The following is a 21,498-nucleotide window of genomic DNA, read 5'->3' as shown; positions in this document are numbered from 1 at the left end:
AATTCAGCAAAAAAGGACCGAGAGATTGATTAAGAGGGGAAAAATAGAGTGAGAGAGTAAACTTGCAAGGAATATAAAAGAGGACACAAATAACGTCCCAGAAATGCTAGGGAACCAAGGGTCCAGTGAGAAGGAGGAATTAAAGGAAATTAGTATTCGTAAAAAAAAAGTGCTGGAGAAATTAATGGGACTGAAAGCAGATAATTCCCCAGGCCTGATGATCTGCATCCCAGAGTACTAAAAGAGGTCGCCCTGGAAATAGTGGATGAATCGGTTGTCGTCATCCAAAATTCTATAGATTATGGAACAGTTCCTACAGATTGGAGGGTGGCAAATGTAACCCCACTATTTAAAAAAGGAGGGAGAGAAAACAGGGAGCTACAGATCGGCTAGCCCAACATCTGTAATAGGGAAAATGCTAGAGTCTATTACAAAAGATGTGATAACAGGACACTTAGAAAATATCAACGGGATTAGACAAAGTCAATATGGATTTATGAAAGGGAAATCATGTTTGACAAACCTACTGGAGTTTTTTTGAGGATGTAACTGGTAGAATAGATAAGGGAGAACCAGTGGATGTGGTGTATTTGGATTTTCAGAAGGCCTTTGATAAAGTCCCACAAAAGAGGTGCAAAATTAAAGCACATGGGATTGGCGGTGATATACTGGCATGGATTGAAAATTGGTTAACAGACAGGAAAGAGAGAGTAGGAACAAACGGGTCTTTTTCCAGGTGGCAGGCAGTGACTAGGGGGGTACCGCAGTGATCAGTGCTTGGGCCCCAGCTATTCACAATATATATCAATGATTTAGATGAGGAAACCAAATGTAATATTTCCAAGTTTCCTGACAACACAAAACTAGATGGGATTGAGAGTTGTGAGGAGGATGCAAAGAGACTTCAAGGCGATTTAGACAAGTTGAGTGAGTGGGCAAATGCATGGCAGATGCGGTATAAACGTAGATAGATGTGAAGTTATCGGAAGGAAAAACAGAAAGACAGAATATTATTTAAATGGTGATAGTTTGGGAAACGTTGATGTACAAAGTTACCTGGGTGTCCTTGTACACTAGTCGCTGAAAGCGAACATGCAGGTGCAGAAAGCAGTTAGGAAGGCAAATGGTATGTTGGCCTTCATTGCAAGAGGATTTGAGTACAGGAGCAAGGATATCTTACTGCAGTTATACAGGGCCTTGGTGAGACCACACCTGGAGTATTGTGTGCAGTTTTGGTCTCCTTACCTAAGAAAGGATATACTTGCCATAGAGGGAGTGCAGCGATTCCTGAGATGGCACGACTGTCGTATGAGGAGAGATTGGGTCAACTAGGCCTGTATTCACTAGAGTTTAGAAGAATGAGAGGGGATCTCATTGAAACAAACAAAATTCTGACAGGGCTAGACAGACTGGATGCAGGGAGGATGTTTCCCCTGGATGGGGGGTCCAGAACGAGGGGTCACAGTTTCAGGATAAGGGGTAGGACATTTAGGATTGAGATGAGGAGAAATTTCTTCACTCAGAGGGTGGTGAACTTGTGGAATTCTCTACCACACAAGGCTGTGGAGACCAAGTCACTGAATATATTTAAGAAGGAGATGGATAGATTTCCAGACACAGAAGGCATCAAGCGGTATGGGAAGAAAGCGAGATTATGGTATTGAGATAGAGGATCAGCCATGATCATATTGAATGGCAGAGCAGGCTCGAAGGGCCGAATGGCCTACTCCTGCTCCTATTTTCTATGTTTCTTTGCTTCTATGTGACCTATTAGTTTAAATGATGCTTCTTTCTAGCAATTTAGTTGCAAGATTATTAAACAAAATTCATGGAGGACTTGATTGGGTCTACTACTTCCAGTAATGTAGCACCAAACTCAATCCCCCTCCCAAAAATAGCTCTAAACCACCAACAGGCATACATAAGTACATCATAAAGGCGGGAAAAAAATGTTATTTAAAACAATAACAGGTTACATACAGTATCACTGTCAGTTTCAGGTCACTCCCTGTACAAACAATAACTTTTGAAGTTTATCGTCAGTGATAAAACTACAACCAGGATTAAACAGTACTACCTACTAAATTCAAGCAGGGGATTAGCACCAATGACCTCAGTTCCTGGAATCAAATCAAAACGAATCTAAGATGTTGACTGAGTATTCGAATGGCACATCCTTTTGGAAAGTATACTTTGCACGATTTAAAGAGTGAGATTCAAAATACCCATCTACGCACAGCCCAAATTAAAAGGTTCAATTCAAAAACAAACCTAGCTCGAGAATTCATTCCGTACAAGCCTCTCTTACAACTTTTCTGCAACCTTTTTCTATAAATATTAAAAGCAGTAAATTTCCCTTCTTGCTATAAGCATGGGATAGATATTACAGAGGGGAGGGGTAGAAGAAGTGTGGCAATACTTCTCAACTGAAGTCAAGATAGTCCTTCCCCCCTAATGGCTATGTTAGTAAAGGCTGCATGTCTCTGAACCATATAGACCAGAGGTCCCAGGTTCGTTCACTGATAATAGCCAAGGCAAAAAGGGTAATGGTGCTAAAATTAGCTTCAGTGTCCCAGAGCTATGGAAGGAAAATCAGCCAGGGAACTGCTCCTGACCATTAGCCCATGGCCCCTGCTGGAAAATGCATATGTATGAGTCAGAAAAGGAACGAATTGAATGTAGGTGTGATGCTCCCCATGGAGAAATAGTCTTCTAACACAACACCTTGACATACACAGGCATAATGACTATATATTTTTGAAGTGATTCATCATGATGCATTTTTAACAATATAAATTAAGTGGTAAAATATAATAACATTCTGTTCTGCCTTAATAATACACTTGTGTTTAAACAGCAAGTGCCAATGACATGATTCAGTCTGGGAGGAATCATGGGGAGTGAAGTTCTCAGCAAAGATACAGTAATTAAGAGTGCTTCAATGATCAAGAGTTATTTCCACTGAAAGTACATTCAAACTCACTCACAGTCAGATAACTTCTCTAAAACAGCTCCCAAATGATGTCATCAGTAGCAAAATTTAAGAAAGCAGAAAGCTGAACCCCATTTTAACTAGAATCCTTAGATTTTCTGGTGTACAAACTTTGCAAATTGAAGATGCTTTTATATCTGGTGCTCTATAGTGCATGTCACAGGAGAGCAACAGCTTAGTGCCGCTCCCACTTTTACATTTGCAGTGGGCAGTTAGTCGGGTGGCTCCACTGGAATAAAGGAGCTGGCCTCGCTCACAGCACAGAGTATAGCCGACAGTGAGACCAGGTCACAGTCATTGAAGCTGCTTTCATATTGTAATTTTAATTTGGATTCCAGGAGCCCATCATCCGTGAACTAGCTCCCCACGTTTATGCTGTTAAATCTGTTTTCCACAGCCTGGCAGTAGACTCCCAGGTAAAACTGGGTCTAATGGCCTGCTGTTGGGCAATGGAAAACAGATTTAACAGCATAAACACCAGGAGTCAGCTCATGGATAACAGGCTTCCAAACTCCACACTACATTAGGGCAGCGAGAAAAAAAGATTCCACATCTCTCAGAAACATCTCAAAAACACTTAGCATACAATGAACTACTTTGAAGTGCAATGACTATTATGTAGGCAATCCCCAAAACCACAGTTTGACTTCATAATATGGATTTACAATACATGCAAAGGCCTACAAATACCTTACTGAAACACAATGTACAGTTTTGCAGCAAAACTCTCCCTTCCAAGCCACATAACACAGAAACACAGAGCAAAGTTTGGCTGTAGAATGAATACAATCAAAACTTTGTGGTAGTGCTACAATTAAGTTATATAAAAGAAAATAAAAGACAACTGGGATTGTTGCTTGACACAGTAATCATCTCAAAATTTTGAATCAGAATCCCTGCTCCTTCATTGCGTCACAACCTTGTACATTCCTAACCATCCTCCATTATTCCAAATTTAAGCATACACTTTTCAAATAATTTAAAGTAACCATCTGATCTTGGGGTTCAAGATCCAAGAGTATCATCATCTAAAAATCCTTTTATTGGATTATCACCTTGCAATTCACCAAAAGGTACATATTATCAGAGGGGCAGCCACATATGGTGAGCTTGGGGGTGGCAGACAACAGAGAAAGTTCTTTAATTTTGACCTTGTGTAAGTGTAGGATGCAACCCAGGCCAAAGGGTTTAGAGAGAGGGGAGGGAGGGGGGATAAAGACAGAACCTATCCCTTCATCCCTCAGTGGTTGGGCTAACATCCATCATCCCTCTATGTTCAAGAGTCAATTGAGAAGGCAGCTAGTTGCTGTAAAATTAGATATTGGAATCACAGTTACTGTCACCTATTACTACATAACCTTCTATGTTGTGCAACACCTCTGAACAGGTAACGCTCATGGAATGAAACAGAATGCAACACTTGGCATGAGAAGTTTTTATCTCTGGTATCCTAATCCCAAATAAAGATAGTATCACCAATACTAAGTTATGCAATTACATCAGTCTACCCATAGGTAAATGAGTAAAGCAATTACTGGAATCATTCCCCATATACAGGTCTCTACCAATGTTATCAACACAATCATTCCTACAGCTCTTACCTTCATGTTTTTTCCCCCTTATGTTATTCTTTTAATTCATTGATTCCCTTCTTCCCCCACAGGCCTCCCCATTGAGGGTCGCCTGATTCTCTCATTCATCCCCTTCTTCTGCCAACATACTCCACTGTTGGGGGACCTCCTGTCCTCTAACCCCCCCTCTCGCTCTCACACACACACACACACACACACTCTCTCTCTCTCTCTTACCTCAGTTTCAGGTTTGCCATGAACTCTGACATGTTGACCGAGTCCAGCAGGACAAAGTCTGCTTTCCCGAACTCCAGGCACTCCTGCTCCACCATGGTTCCCTGTGACTCTCCGCAGCACAGCCGGACCGGCAGGGAGAGAGAGAGAGAGAAAGAGAGAGAGAAGGAAAGAGAAAGCTTTCTTTATCCCGGAGTGCGACTCCTCCTGCTTCCCCCCTCTCTTAAAGACTCTTCCCGCAGGTTTCCTTTAAATCCAGTTGTAATTTTGTTTCATTGAATTATTATTTTGTTTGCAGAGTTTCTGTCCCGGTTATTTTGTTTGGTTCCTTCTCCTCCTCCTCCTCTCGCAGCTTCTTTCCTTCTGGCAACTCCCGGGAGCCGCACCTCACCTGGGCGAGACTGTCAGCGCGTAACGCGCGCGCCACCCGCCCACAGCTGGAGGCGCGGGCGCGCGACCCGCCCACAGCTGGAGGCGCGGGCGCGGGCGCGCGACCCTGGCGGCTGCAGCAGTCGGCGGGTGGGCGGGGTTTGCTTGGTCTGTAACCCCGCCCCCTGGACCCTGCCTCAGGTGAAGGATGCTGTTGGGTTTCAGGAGCTCGCAGGGCAAGTGGAGGGAGGGAGGAGGAGGGGAGGGGTGGAGTTTGATTAAGTTATTTATTAATTAGAAAGAAAACACGGAGCTGGGTGATGGGGAATCCCTCAGGGTTTTGTCCTAAGAGCATAGAATTGTCCAAAATTCCAAAGTTTTAAAATTATCATGAACTAAAAGGAATTTTTATTTCCAAAGCTCTCCTGGACAGCCTCGCATCTTCCAGCCTCCCTAGACTTAAGATCATCCAAAACTCTGCTGTCTGTATCCTAACTCATACCAAGTGTTGTTCACCCATCACCCTTGTGCTCGCTGACCAACATTGGCTCCAGGTCCACCAGCGCCTCAATTTTAAAATCCTCTTTCTCGTATTCAAATCTCTCCATGACCTTGCTCCTCCCTATCGCTGTAACCTCCACCAGCCCTATAACCCTCCAAGATCTCTGCAGTCCTCCAATTCTGGCCTCTTGTGCATCCTCCACTCCCTTCGTCCCACCATTGACGGCCATGCCTCCAGCCATCTAGGCCCCAAGCTCTGGAATTCCATGCCTAAATTTCTATGCCTCTCCACCTTTCCTTCTTTAAAAACTACCTCTATGACTAAGCTTTTGGTCACCTGTCCTAATATTTCCTTCTTTGGCTCGGTGTCAATTTTGTCTGATTACGCCCCTGTGAAGCACCTTGGGACATTTTACTACGTTAAAGGTGCTATACAAATGCAAGTTGTTTGTTGTATTTTACAACTCCGCAAGGCCAGAGGGGAGACTCGTCCACCAGCAGCTCACATCGAAAATTTAGGCGCACATCGCCCAAATTGCCAATGTGCACTGTGGTAAGAGTGAGGGGGAGAGGCTCCCCACTGGCTGCACAGGCTTGTAAAGTTACCCCTTATATCCCACATGCCTCTCAAAGGCTTTTTTTGTAAATATCTATGCAGTTCCCACTTGAACTTTCTGACATCATCTGTCCTCACAACCTCTATAGACAGTCTTCTCCACTGGTTCACCGCTCTCTCTGTAAAGTAATTAAATCTAAACTGCGTCTGTGGTCCTTGTTGTAAGGTTTGTGATTATGTCGTACTATAATTAGAGATCATACTATGTACACCACTTAGAATCTTCAATACTTTAATAAGATCGCACCCCCCTCTCCCCCCCCCCAACACACAATCCTCCTAAGCCTTTGTTTCTGCAGTGTAAACTTTCCTGGTTTTTGCAGCTTCTCCTTGCAGTTGGCTATCCTCTGCTGTGCCCTCTCCAATCCTAGGATGCCGTCATAACATGGAGCCCGGAAGTGTACAGAGTGTTCCAGGTGGGGCTGGATCAGTGCTTTGTACAAGTTAAACCAGACTGATTCCTGGGATGGCAGGACTGTCGTATGCGGAGAGATTGGATCAACTCGGCTTGTATTCACTCGAGTTTAGAAGAATGAGAGGGGATCTCATTGAAACATATAAAATTCTGACAGGGTTAGACAGACTGGATGGAGGGTGGATGTTTCCTCTGGCTGGGGGGTTCAGAACGAGGGTTCACAGTCTCAGGATACAGGGTAGGACATTTAGGATTGAGATGAGGAGAAATTTCTTCACTCAGAGGGTGGTGAACCTGTGGAATTCTCTACCACTGAAGGCTGTAGAGGCCAAGTCACTGAATATATTTAAGGAGGAGCCAGCTAGATTTCTAGACACAAAAGGCATCAAGGGGTATGGGGAAAGAGCGGGAATATGGTATTGAGATAGAGGATCAGCCATGATCATATTGAATGGCGGAGCAGGCTCGAAGGGCTGAATGGCCCATTCCTGCTCCTATTTTCTATGTTTCTATGTAATTATCACTTCCTGGGTCTTTACTGTATACCCAAAAGTTTTGTTTGCTTTCTTTACTGCTGATGGTTTCAGCAAGCTAATCTTGAGTACTTCCGGATACCTCGCCTGTGTTGTGTCCTATAGACTAATTCATTTTAGCTTCTGTTCCTACTTATTTCCCTTCGCCAGTTGCATCACCTTCCATTTATCCATATTAAACGACAGCTACGACTTGTCAGCCCAGTTTCTTAATCTTTCCAATTCCTTCCATTTGATCCATTTGTTTTTGTTATTTGCAAGCTCCGGTTCGGTGGCGACAGCAAAGTTAGATAACGTTGTTTCTGTCCCCACTGCTTGCCCTAGCGCTGATCCCTCTGGTAGCCTCCATCCAAACTGATGCAGCTCCATGTGCAACTACCCTATGTTTCCTCCAATTCACCTAATTTCTGCTCCATTTCAGAAGCTCCCTCTCATATTATGCCACCCAACCTTGTGGACTAATTTCCTGTGTTGACCTTTAGAGGTTAGGTTGGAGGAGGGATCTGCACGTAGTGAGATACCGAGGACAAGTGCGCAGGAGCTGGGGCGGAGGGAACGGATACCACAGGTGCCAGCTCGCCGGAGGGCCATCCTTTCCAACATGGAACTGGTCACCTCCATCAGCGCACCTGTGGAACCCACCATGATGCAGCGTCTGATGACTTATGTCACAGCATCCATTGCAGCACAAAATCTGCCATCCATGGTCTGACTGCTGCATTTGCAACTCAGACTGCTGCCTTGGAAACTCAGACTGCTGCTATCGTGGCTCTGGGGACCAATGTGGAACGGGGCTTTCAGGGCGTCACAGCACTCCAGCAATCCGTTCCCCAGCTGATCACCAGGATTGCTGAGGTGCCGCCCCGGAAGAGTGGCAGTGGCGCCATGGCAGTCGGACCTGCTGTCCTCTCTCAGGACGACAGCATTCCTGCTCCCACCCCTGCCACTCCGCCAGTGCCCTTGTTGTTGCCTGTCGGCCAGCCAGGCCAGACTGCTGCAACCCAAGCTGAGATGGTGCAGTCTGAAGCTGGGCCCTCCAGGCCCAGAGCTGTTTGAGGTCGTCCTCCAAGGCCATCTGCATGTTCCTCCAGTGAAGGCCAGCTTCCACCACCCATGCTCCAGCCACTGGGGAAGCACTTCGTAGGAGCACCAGGAAAGGTAAAGGCACACGGACAACAGGCACTAAGGGAATGCACAAGGGTGAATAGTTCTGTTATATTTGCATATTTTCATTTATTAATCCATAAATGAGAGTTTGATTTTGCATTTGGTGGTGGTTTTTATTTATGCAATGAGCTGAGAGGGACACCAATGTGTAATCAGATGGAGGGCGATTTGTTTGTCTTGTGGGAGGAGAAAGGTGGGGAGTGTAGGACTGTTGGTGAGTTGGGGGATATAGTTCCAATTATTGATAGCGGGAACGGAACTGGCGAGCATGCACAGCCATTGCAGACAAGGCGTGTGGTTCCTGCTGCACCCTGCGTCTTCCTCCACTTGTTCTTCTGGCTCCACCCCCTCCTCCTGCTCCTCTTCAGCCTCTTCCTCCTCCTGCTCCTCCGCCTCTTCCTCCTCAGCCTCCTCCTCCTCCACCTCTGGCTCAGGATCTTCTGCAATCATTGGTGGCAAAGGCTGGTCCCTCATGATGGCGAGGTTGTGCAACATTCAGCAGACCACCACAAATCTGCCCACCCACTCAGGGGAGTACTACAGAGCTCCTCCAGACCAGTCTAGGCAGCGGAAGTGTTGCTTGAGGATGCCTATGTTGTGCTCGACGATGTTGCATGTGGCAGCATGGCTCTCATTATAGGCCTGCTGTGCATGTGTGCATGGATTCCTAACCGGTGTCATGAGCCACGTCGTGAGGGGATAGCCCTTGTCACCTAGTAGCCAGTCTTTGACTTGCCGGATGAAAGATAGCTGGCACGTTGGACTGCCGCATGATGAAGGCATCATGACTGCTCCCAGGGTAGCGGGCATCGACCTCCATGGTTCGATGCGTGTGGTCGCACACCAGCTGCACGTTGAGGGAGTAGAAGCCCTTTCGGTTGACGAAGACAGCCGAGTTGATATGCGGGGCACGCAGGGTAATATGTGTGCAGTCCATGGCACCCTGCACCATGGGGAAGCCAGCAATGTGGGCGAACCCCCGTGCTCACTCATTCTGATTGTCTCTGTCGAGAGGGAAGGTGATGAACCTGTTCCTCATGTGGTACAGTGCGTCTGTGACCTCCCTTACGCAGCAGTGCACTGCATACTGCGAGATGTTGCACATGTCGCCAGCAAAGGCCTGAAATGATCCTGAGCCGTAGAAATTCAGCGCCATGGTGACCTTCACAGCCTCAGGCAATGCTGTCCTCCCCCTGCTCCGAGGCTGCAGTTGTGGCTGCACCAGTTGACAGATCACGGTCATGGCTTCCTTGGTGAACCTCAGGCATCGGATGCAATCCTCCTCGGTCATGTTGAGGTAAGAGAATTGATCCCGGAAGGCCCTCATTGGGTAGGGCCTCCTGCTCAGTGCCCTGCGCCTCCTCGTCCTCCGTCTCTTCGCAGCTTGACCTGCTGGGCGTGGCCTCTCTACATGCTCCCAGTCATGCTCAATGCCCAGCGGGAGCCCTAGCAGACCGCCCATGGTCGGCAGAAATGTTGTTCCACCATAGGAACATAGGAACATAGGAACAGGAGTAGGCCATTCAGCCCCTCGTGCCTGCTCCGCCATTTGATGAGATCATGGCTGATCTGTGATCTAACTCCATATACCTGCCTTTGGCCCATATCCCTTAATACTTTTGGTTGCCAAAAAGCTATCTATCTCAGATTTAAATTTAGCAATTGAGCTAGTATCAATTGCTATTTGCGGAAGAGAATTCTAAACTTCTACCACCCTTTGTGTGTAGAAATGTTTTCTAATCTCGCTCCTGAAAGGTCTGTCTCTAATTTTTAGACTGTGCCCCCTACTCCTAAAATCCCCAACCAGCGGAAATAGTTTCTCTCTATCCACCCTATCTGTTCCCCTTAATATCTTATACCAGGGTTGTAACTTTCTGACCCGTAAGGCAGTACCTGCCAAAGCACTCTCAAAAGTAGTGTAGGAACTCTCAATAAGAATAGGGAGCTTCAAAAAACACTTCCTACTCCTCCAGCAGCCAAAAGCAATAATCCAGCAACTAACCTGCAACACCTGCATGGCCCTTTAAATAGCGCTGGTGGGGGGGCCCTTCAGGCACTGGAAGAAAAGTTTAGATGGTCGGGGATATGACTGTGCGTTGAGTTGAGCATTAAGGTCGAAAATGGTGTGTATCACTTTAAATCAGCGTTGCACACTGATTGCAGCCATTTTCTCCCTAATTTACATGCTTCCAGCATCCGGTATTAGCGCATGCGCTAACTCCTATACCAAGATGGCGTCTTGATGTGGAGATGCCGGTGATGGACTGGGGTTGACAATTGTAAACAATTTTACAACACCAAGTTATAGTCCAGCAATTTTATTTTAAATTCACAAGCTTTCGGAGGCTACCTCCTTCGTCAGGTGAACGATGTGAAAATGAAATCCTCGAGATGAAATCGCATTTATAATTCACAGAACAATGCTTGGTGAGTACAGACAGTTTTTTCAACTGCCCGTTGCCAAGGCAATCAGTGTGCAGACAGACAGGTGTTACCTGCCAGGTCTCACAGAATATACAATATATATACAGAATATATTCTGTGAGACCTGGCAGGTAACACCTGTCTGTCTGCACACTGATTGCCTTGGCAACGGGCAGTTGAAAAAACTGTCTGTACTCACCAAGCATTGTTCTGTGAATTATAAATGCGATTTCATCTCGAGGATTTCATTTTCACATCGTTCACCTGACGAAGGAGGAAGCCTCCGAAAGCTTGTGAATTTAAAATAAAATTGCTGGACTATAACTTGGTGTTGTAAAATTGTTTACAAGATGGCGTCTGGCGTACGTCACGCATGAAACGTGCGTCCGCATCCAAGATGACATCTTGGATGTCGGAGAGGCCGTGTAGTGCCGAAACAATGGGCGCTACACGGCCCAATTTAGAGCCCATAATGTCCAGTGAGTTCTCTTTTCCCACCAGGTCTGATATTTCTTCAAAGAACCCCAATATATTTGCCAGCCATATTGATTTTATTCTTATTAATCCATATTTATTTTGCTTCTTCCTCCTATAGAGTACCCTCAAATATTTTGCCTATTACAGACATGAGGCACACTACTGTTGTTTATCATTTTGCTTATCTTTATATCCATTGTCTATACATTGGTATTAGGTTTGTATAGGTTTGTTCTTGTATAATCCCAGGCACCTCTCTTATTTCTAATGATTCATTAACGACATCCACCAGGACAGGACCAATTTCATTAGCTACTTCCGTAAGTATTCTGCCACCCAAGCCAGATGATTTTTCTCTGTTAAGTGTTAGCTTTGGTTCAGTGGTTAGCGCGTTCATCTCTGAGTCAGAACATCATGGGTTCAGGCCCCACTCCAGAGATTTAAGCATATAGGGCTCAATTTTGAAATGGTGGCTGGTTGGCAGCATTGGGGGGGGTGAAGAGGGGGAGATCGGAGAGGGAGACATCGGACATCAGAGCAGGGTGGAAAGGTAGGTTGATTTTGTGTTTTAACTTTGTGCAGTGGTTTTTTATTTAATTTATTTCATTTCTTTTTGCCTGATCCGGCCCTTCGCGTGAATCAGAAGCCGTGGGAAAGCCGCCCAGGCAAGTTAAAAATCATTCCAACTACCTAACATGTCACAAGCAAAGTGCCTTAAATATCTGAATGAGGTACATTTGGCTCTTTAACTATCATAGGTGGCAGGACTTCCAGATTCAGGACGCCTGCGCGCACACTGGTGCGTCCGTGGGGAACTTGGAAGTCTGCGGGTTGGAGCAGGCTTCCGAACCCGAACAGGATTTCCCCGATTTTCGGAGCTCCCCCCATCCCCAACGCACCCGCAATTTCCCGGGAAAATCGAGCCCATAATCTCAGCTGACACTTCTGTGCAGTACTGAGGAAATGCTGCACTGTCAGAGGTGCTGTCTTTTAGATGCGATGTTAAACTGAAGCCCTGTCTGCCCTCTCAGGTGGAATGTAAAAGATCCCATGCCGCTATTCAAAGAAGAGCAGGGAATTGCCCCTGCTGTGCTGGCCAACATTTAGCCCTCAACCAACAACACTTGAAAAATAGATTATCTGGTCATTTATTTTATTGCTGTTTGTGGGACCTTGTTGTGCACAATTGGGCTGCAGTATTTCCCTACATTATAACAGTCACTGCACTGCAAAAGTACTTAATCCAGCGTCGGATAACGTCTTGCTCTCTCTCTTTCTCTCCCACCCCCTCGTGTTGCAGTCCTGATGGCAGCCAGCCCGTCAATCAGCACACCTTCAGCCCACCGCTGCCAACCCGTCACCATTTCAAATTTGGGATATCCTGAGGTTATAAAAGACACAATATAAATGCAAGTTCTTTCTTTAGTGTCTCCAACTTGTCCGACACCTCTCTTTATTTGTAATTTCTGTCATTCTTAATATATCTTTGTTTTGCACTGGAAATTCTATCTCTGCATTGGGAAGGCAGGCTATGGTTCCATTAACAGAAAAATGCCATTTAGGATATCTGCTACCCCTTGGTTACTCAATATTGTGACACCCTTGGGATCCTTCAATGGTCCTACTGTTTCTTCGATCAGATGTTTCTTCAAATGTATATTTGTAACAACCCTGCAAATTGTGTTTTATATTCCATGCAATCTTACCACTTTTTTTTTATTTTAGCTCTCCTGTCCCACTTCTTAAGCTCCTTTGCCTTATTCTTATAATCCTCTGTGTCCCAGCTTATACTTTTGCCCTTGTTGCTAACACGGGTTTTGACCTTCCTCTGCTGCACTTCTTTCCCAGAGGGATATGGTTACTTCCTTAGTAATGTATTCCTGAAATATTCAATTTTTCCTCCAAATTGATCTCTTCCAACAATATGTTCCAGCCCAGTCCTCTTAGCCTTCTCCTCAACCCCTTCAAAATCCACATTCCTAAAGTTGACAGTCTCTGCCCCCCTCCGCCCCTTCTCCATTGTAAGTGCAAACAGAGCAAAATTGATTAAAGGTTTTCAGCCTTGTAGGAATTGTTTATGACAGATGTGAATGGCTGAATTCTAATTGCATAGGTATCCAGGCTGGAAAGCCTTAAATTCCATTCTTAATATTTAAGCAAAAGGTCAAATTTTCATTGATACTGAAGGAAAATATGTGTAGTATGTGGACACTCATGTTAACCCAGCTGTTGCATTTTTGTTTTTATGAAATAGTAAGGATTTTTTTGAAGATTGGCTGAACTAATTTCTGTTTACTGTTGTGGGCGCATTCTAGCTCCCCCTTCTGGATGGCACTCAGTCTCATCAAGTATCTGCGCATTTTGTTCAGTCCAGTATTTTTAAGCAAGTTGTCCTGAGATGGTGGTGGTGGGCCTTCTTGAGCAGTGCTAGGGCAGAGGGCAATTAAGAATCAACCACTGGAGTCACACATAGGCCAGACCAGGCAGGCTTCCTTTCCTAAAGGACATTAGTGAACCAGTTTTGTTTTTATGACAATTCGACAGCTTTTACTGATATCAGTTTTTTATTTCCAGACTTTTTAAAATGAACTCAAATTCTCAAACTGCCATGGTGGGATTTGAACTCATGTTCTCTGGATTATTAGAGCAGGTTCCAAGATTACTAGTCCAGTAATGTAACCACTACATTACCATACCCACTCTGGAATACAGTTTGACAATTTATGCTATTGTCCTATTTTTGTATATAAATAATAACGGGACAGCAATACAGCAAATGAATTAATTGGGGCCCTTAATAACAAATATACCGCATTACTGGATTAATATTCTCCAAAGTTAATAATGTACAACGCCATGTACACCAATCTTCAATCAGAATTTTCATTCAATTAACCCAATTTCAATTGTTCCTGGACCTTCTTTGCCCTAAAACCTCCTTTTATAACATAGATAATCCTGTAACTAGAACATGGTGGAGTAATGACCATAGAAAGCCATCTTTTCTGCAAAGAACAATGGAGCTGAATGCACCTGTGGTCCGATTACCCAACCTCAGGCTATAAAGTCCTGTCAGTGCTCCTGACAATACATGAGTGGCATGGATGAGCAACTTAGCCTGCATTGACTTAATTATGCCAGAAATACTAAAAGCTCTCCACTTACTGGTGGTGTAAAGATTTTGAAATGACAGAATTACTTAGGTTGATCAGATCTGCTATCAAAAGGTCCTATTGATGTGTTTAATCTAGTAATGAGTTTATTTTCTTCTGTGCATTAATTTTCATGAATGGTTAAGGTATTTTCATAAATTCTTGGCTGCACTATTAATGCCATTTAGCACAAAGCTGAAGTAAACATCGACCAATGTGTTAAACCCATAATGGAAAAAACAACGTGACATCAAAACTGTCATCGAGTCAGTAAGGGGCATCACAAAGGAGCCCAACGCCATCTCCATCTGACATTCACTTTCCTGCAGCATCCACTGGACAATGATAAGAAATAGGAAGCCTGTCTGCTTTTCACCCTCCTTTCACTGAGGGCAATTCTTGTGTTGTCATCCATCTAAGATCAGCTAACTCAGCACAAGCCAGGTTTATAAACCTGGGACCTCCTTGCTCTCTGTATGGCTCAGTAACATACCACATAGTGCATGCACCCACTGAGTAACCCAGGGAGCCCAACAAAATATTTATATTCAAAAAATTATGTTCTGAAAGCAATGGTGAGGAAACAGCCTGGGAAAGGTTGGTTAATTCAAAAGATTGGCAAAATAACCTTGAAGTTAACACCACTAACTGTAAATGGAATTTCACTGCTACATTTTGTTCAGTAAAAACTTCATTTATTATCGACCAGTTGTTGTGAATCCAAATGATGAGCCACAATGATTCATGATTTATTTACATTTATCCCCGAGTTTGTAGTTTCCTGCCAAGTAACATTCTGAACATCTGAGGGGATAATTTTGACTTTTGGTGATAGTGTAAAAAGCGTGATAATGGCTCAGCCACTCGTTAAATGCCTCTCCCGATTTGCGTTTCCATTGAAATTATGGCCTTGTTTGGCAATTATGGCTCCTTTGGTTGGATTAGGAAAAAATCTTCCATAATGAGAACCAGAGAGTTACGTAAATGGAAATGTGTTTTAAGAGTATCGGGGAGGTAAATGTGAACCGGTCTGTTAGACAATCAGCATCTTAGCTTTTGCAAAGGAGCAATTACGGAGCCATTATTTCCAATTCCAAAGGTCTGGAATCTTTGTACATTGGGGGGGGATGAACAAGATGAAGGAAGCTGTCTTGTGGGATATCTGTAGATTAGGAAGTCCAGTGGAAGGACCTATACATGGCATCTTGATGTCCTAGATGTCCAGTGCCATGTCGCAGGATAACTTATCACACTGCTTAATCCACCTTGCCTCACTTCTCTTTTGAGAGAGATAGATTCCTCATCTACAGTTACATAGTTCTCGGAACTGGAATAAGCATCCCATAAAAAAAATCTAAGGTCTCACGATTTAGTTCCATTGATACCATCTTTTTCATGAAGGTTGGTTGAGGCACTCAGCCTAAAACCTTTTGAAAGTCAATGAAAGTACATTTCTCCTGGACCTTGCGATGCACTACGATCTTGTATAAAACCACCACCTGTCCTACACATTACTCATGAGAGCAAAATCCAGCTTGTTTCTTTTCTGATTACAGTGCACCTCCAGAAAATCTGAAGTGATGGAAAGGGTTGATGAGGGTAGTGTAGTTGATGTTGTATGTACGGACTTTCAAAAGGCATTTGATAAAGTACCACATAATACAGACTTGTTAGCAAAATTGAAGCCCATGGGATTAATGAGGCAGTTGCTGCGTGGATACAAAATTGGCTAAGGAACAGAAAGCAGAGAGTAATGGTGAATGGTTGTTTATCAGGCTGGAGGGAAGTGCACAGTCGTATCCCCCAGGGGTTGAGTATTAGGACCACTGCTCTTTTTTGATATATATAAATAGCCTGGACTTGGGCATACAGGGCATAATTTCAAAGTTTGCAGATGACACGAAAATCAGAAATGTAGTAAACAGTGAGGAGGATAGTAAAAGACTTCAGGAAGACAGAGACAGATTGGTGAAATTGGCAGACACATGGCAGATGAAATTTCACGCAGAGCAGTGTGAAGTGATTCATTTTGGTAGGAAGAATGAGGAGAGGCAATCTAACCTAAATGGTTCAATTTTAAAGGGGGTGCAGGAACAGAGAGACCTGGGGGTGTACGTACACAAGTCTTTGAAGGTGGCAGGACAAGTTGAGAAGGCTGTTAAAAAAGCATACGGGCTCATTGGCTTTATAAATAGAAGCATAGAGTACAAAAGCAAGGAAGTTATGCTAAACCTTTATAAAACACTGGTTAGACCCTAGTTGGAGTATTGTGTCCAATTCTGGGTAACACACTTTAGGAAAGATATCAAGGCCTCAGAGAGGGTGCAGAGGAGATTCACTAGAATGGTACCAGGGATGAAAGACTTCAGTTATGTGGAGAGACTGGAGAAGCTGGGGTTGTTCTCCTTAGAGCAGAGAAGGTTAAGAGGATATTTGATAAAGGTGTTCAAAATCATAAAGGGTTTTGATAGAGTAAATAAGGAGAAACTGTTTCCCGAGGCAGAAGGGCTGATAACCAGAGAACATAGATTTAAGAAAATTGGCAAAAGAACCAGTACCGACATGAGGAAAACATTTTTTACGCAGAGTTGTTATGATCTGGAATGCACTGCCTAAAAGGGCAGTGGAAGCAGATTCAATAATAACTTTCAAAAGGGAATTGGATAAATACTTGAAATGGAAAAATGTTCAGGGCTACGGGGAAAAAGCAGGGGAATGGGACTATTGGATAGTTCTTTCAAAGGGCTGGCACAGGCACGATGGGTCGAATGTTCTCCTTGTGTGCTGTATCATTCTATGATTCTATGATTCTATATTTGCTGCAACAACCCAAAGAACCTCCTCAAAGTCCACCGATATCATTGAAATTCTTTGGACATTTCAGGTTTACTGAGTAATCACTTCTGGTAGATTGAAACTACAAGTTCACTTTGGAACACCTGGGATATACCTGCCTCAAACAGAATCGTGTTCACCTGCCTCAGAATAAGAGATCTCCAAGGCCAGATGATGGTTCCCAGCATTGTTCTCCAAGACCAAGATGGTCTCTTCTCTCTATCTCCTAGGGCAACTATTAGGAATTCATCGTGAATACTGACCACACACACCTGCTGCCTTACCTTTAGCTGGACACTGCAGGTCCACTTTCACCCACGTATTGGTAGTTTGTTGGGAGAACTAATGTCCCAGAGGTAGGATACTGCTTTGCTGAATGCCTCTGTTCTAGCCGCTAGTGCGACGCTGAGCTTCCTGTGACATGCCACTTTAATTCTCCCTCTCAATTCCCATTCTGATCTCTCTGTCACCAGCCTCTTACACTGTTCAAACCAAGCTCAATACAAGCTTCAGAAACAATATCCAATCTTTCTCTGGGCACCATGTAGCCCTCTAAGTCTGAACTTCAGTAACTTCAGACGTTAGCTTTGTACCCTGTTTCCGTTACAGCAGGGATTGTTGGTGATGTGGAGTGGGCCTGAGAATGGAGAAACAGGTTGGCATTTTCAGTGGGGAAAATCACTCCTCAGATCACAGTGCAGGGGAATTGTGCCCTCCCTGTTGACCTGTTCTTTCTCATTTTAGAATTGTGCATCCTTGCAAGCACCTTCTGTTATATTTCAAACCTGATCCCCAGGTTTATATGTTTGCTTTCCCTCCCATCTTATCATCTTTTCCTTGTACCTCCTACTGCCTTACCCATCCAGACATCTTTGTTTCTTTAACGTCTTTAATGCTTTAATGAGATGATCCGTGACATCATCCAACAATCATTTCACAGATACTTCCTCTCCCTGTTTGTCTGTTTCCCCCTCTCCCTTTTTTGGATTCTATGAATATGCCAGATAATCTTTTATTTTATAGTTCAGAAGAAGGGTACAAGCTCAAAAAACTGACCGTCTGTTCTCTCCCCAGGTGCTGACTGACCTGCTGTGAGATTTCAGCTTTTCTGCTTCTTTGTTCAGAGTGCCAGCATTGGCAGTATGTTGCTTTTAATTTTGTTCCCAAGTGATAACTGAATGGGTGACTAAGACCGTGTGATGGGGTCGCTGCAGTATGTGAGGTGCAGACAGGAGTCAGTAGTAGTTCAGTGATGGAAAGGGAGAGCAGAGCAGGATAGCAACCGAATCAGAAAGAAGCAGAGGTGGAGAGGAAATAAAGTGAGTAGCACAACATAGAGAAAGGAATGCGTTCAGAAAGGAAACAAAACTCGAGGCAGAAAGAAGGATGTGAAAGCAAGGAAGAACACGCTCTGTTGGTCTTTATTTCCTTGTTTGAGGTGCTTATTTTGCCTGAAGTTTGGTGTCCTTGGTTTGATCTGGTGTAGTATGTGGAGCAGTGCGGTGCGTAGGAACCTGTTGTTTATCTCAAGCTTTGTCCTTTTAGTGTGAGAGAAAGCGGTATTGCACTAACTTGATGACACTGCTCCACAGGCCATTGCACAAATATAGGAGACCATGTACCTGGGAATGAGTAACAGGGCATTATCACATCAAAGGGTTCAGAAGTCATTATGAACCATAAAAGCAATACTTGAGCAGCTCCTCAATCCCATTTGAGCCCCGAGGTGTGTTACTGCATGGGAAGACCTTCCTTTGTGTATAATCCTTACAGCTGCATAGTGATGTCATGAGATAAGATCCCCCATGGCAGACATTTGTGAGTACAGCCCATAATTCACACTTCAGTGATATTCTACCATCATACTATTACCATGTGAATTTTTATTTGACCAGTCACAAAAAAATTAACTTATTTTGGATATATCATAGTATGATAGTAACTCTTTCTAATTTGTCACTCATAATTTATCATTTATGTCTAACTAATTAAAAGTCTAGCATCTAGTGCATGTCTACTGTGTCACATGATTCAAAGGCGTTACACATCACAGAATCACACAAATTTACAGCACAGAAGGAGGCCATTTGGCCCATCGTGTCTGTGCCAGTTCTTTGAAAGAGCTATCCAATTAGTCCCACTCTCCTGCTCTTTCCTCATAACTGTGCAAAAATGTTTCTTTTCAAGTACATATCCAATTCCCTTTTGAAAGTTTCTACTAAATCTGCTTCCACCATCCTTTCAGGCAGATCATAACAACTCGCTGCGTAAAAAAAAAAATATTTTCATCTCCCCTCTGGTTCTTTTACCAATTATCTTAAATCTGTGTCCTTTGGTTACCAACCCACCTGCCAGTGGAAACAATTTGCCCTTATAATTTTGAACACCTCCATTAAATCTCCCCTTAACCTTCTCTGCCCTAAGGAGAACAATCCCAGCTTCTCTAGTCTCTCCACATAATTGAAATTAAAAAAATCAAAGCCTTACATGACATGGGGCAAAAATTAGTGATTGTCTGAAGCGAGCACCTAACTTTTAAGTCACCATCAAATATCTAATGACTAACAAATCAAAAGCAATTTAACTGAATCAGTAAGTAAAAATAAGTAACAAATAAGCAAAAAATTGAGCAATCAAATTTGTTCAGTTGTTTTTGAAAGCTACCAATCCTGAGCTGGCAAGTAGCAAGAACTGACCAATAAAGTTGTCAATAAAGTAATTTTGTAAAGTTGCTTCGAGCCACCAACTTACAATTTCGGCTACTGGTAAAAGTAACATTTATGTGACCAAACAGAAAATGAACAATTCGAGTAAAGTGCTTATTCTTACCCATGGAGTCACCTGTATGCTGGAGCAAAAATATTTTTTTGGAGAGGTCAACTCCTAGGCCTCAGGCTCAATTAGGCGCACTTGTCTGGAGCTTCAGTATTTGACTTTGACTTTACTGAGGTCAAAACCAGTCGCCACTGTTGCATGCACAGCATGGGGTCCAATGGCGTATGTGTGCACAATATATTAAATTATGCTACTAGTTACGTTTCTGCCATTGTGGCCACTTTCTTCAGTGCTCTTATGTCTCTGGCTCTTTCTGAGCCTCTGTGAGTCATTCCATTGTACCTAGATGAACTGTTTCTTTCCCCCACTGCTGCCAAACACCAGGGCCCTTGGCGCTTGCAAACTCCAGGAATCTCCCCAAGACCTTCCCAATGCTGCCAAATCCCAGGACCCACTTTCCCAGTGTAATGAAACCTCAGGGCTCCCTCACAGTACCACATATTCCCAATGCTGCCAGTTCCCAGGGTTCCATTGCTGCCAAACTCCAATACCACACTTTGCTCTTACACATGTCTTAATGAATCCAAATTTTAGGTTGACCCTGAGTGCTCCTAAACCTCAGCACTTACCAGTGCTAAAAGACCACCTTACAGTATAGCCTCCTCCATCCCACCCATTGAGTGGTCCCAGATGCTATTCCCCCAGTGCACCCTAGGTCTAACTCCACTCAATGCTCTCAAACCTTATACTTTAAAGTATCATCTTTAGCTCAGTGGTAGCACTCTCACCTCTGAGTCAGAAGGTTGTGGGTTCAAGTCCCAATCCAAGAGACTTGAGCACATAATCCAGGCTGACACTCTAGTGCAGTACTAAGGGAGTGTTTAAGGGAAGCTCTGTCTGCCCTCTCAGGTGGATGTAAAAAATCCCATGGCACTATTCAAAGAAGAACGGGGAATTCTTTCCGATGTCCTGGCCAGTGATTAGCCCTCAACCAACATCACTAAAACAAATTATCTGGTCATTTATCTCATTGCTGTTTGTGGGATCTTGCTGTGTGCAAATTGGCTGCCGCATTTTCTACATTACAACAGTGACTACACTTCAAAAAAAATACTTTATTGGCTGTAAAGCACTTTGGGACATCCTGAGGTCATGAAAGGCGCTATATAAATGCAAGTTCCTTCTTCCTTACTTTCGATTTTCCAGGTCCTGAGCTCCATGAGTATTTGAACCCCGGCACTCTGAACTCCTTCCCGGGCCCTGGTGTCCTGCATGCATTACTTCCCACGTGCCTAGCCAGGGCCCACCGGCCCCCTCTTTCCATCTCAGCCTGAGTCCTCAGCCACTCCCCCCGAAACTTTCTCTTTCACTTGCACGCGTTCCACTATTTCCTGGACACCCTCTCCTTATCTCATCCCAGTACCAACCTCCAACCTC

The 21,498-nt window shown here is 44.1% G+C and overlaps 1 protein-coding gene across 7 annotated transcripts in view; it reads right to left on the bottom strand.

The window, feature by feature from the left end:
• The window catches only part of LOC137300008 (unconventional myosin-Id), a 496,111-nt gene that overhangs the window by 434,428 nt on the left and 40,185 nt on the right, over window positions 1-21,498 (bottom strand). For 4 of the 7 annotated variants that reach the window (XM_067969087.1, XM_067969088.1, XM_067969089.1 and 1 more), the window contains exon 1: window positions 4,801-5,182. The exons of the other annotated variants lie outside the window; for them this stretch is intronic. In XM_067969087.1, coding sequence (XP_067825188.1) covers window positions 4,801-4,895 — 95 coding nt within the window. In that variant the 5' untranslated portion in view covers window positions 4,896-5,182. Of the gene's footprint in view, window positions 1-4,800; window positions 5,183-21,498 lie in introns of those variants that run through there. 7 annotated transcript variants of the gene reach the window in all.

The sequence above is a fragment of the Heptranchias perlo genome, chromosome 30 (genome assembly GCF_035084215.1).
Source record: "Heptranchias perlo isolate sHepPer1 chromosome 30, sHepPer1.hap1, whole genome shotgun sequence".
NCBI lineage: Eukaryota > Metazoa > Chordata > Chondrichthyes > Hexanchiformes > Hexanchidae > Heptranchias > Heptranchias perlo.
Note: the sequence above shows the minus strand (reverse complement) of the source record. Positions and strands in the feature narration are given on the sequence as shown.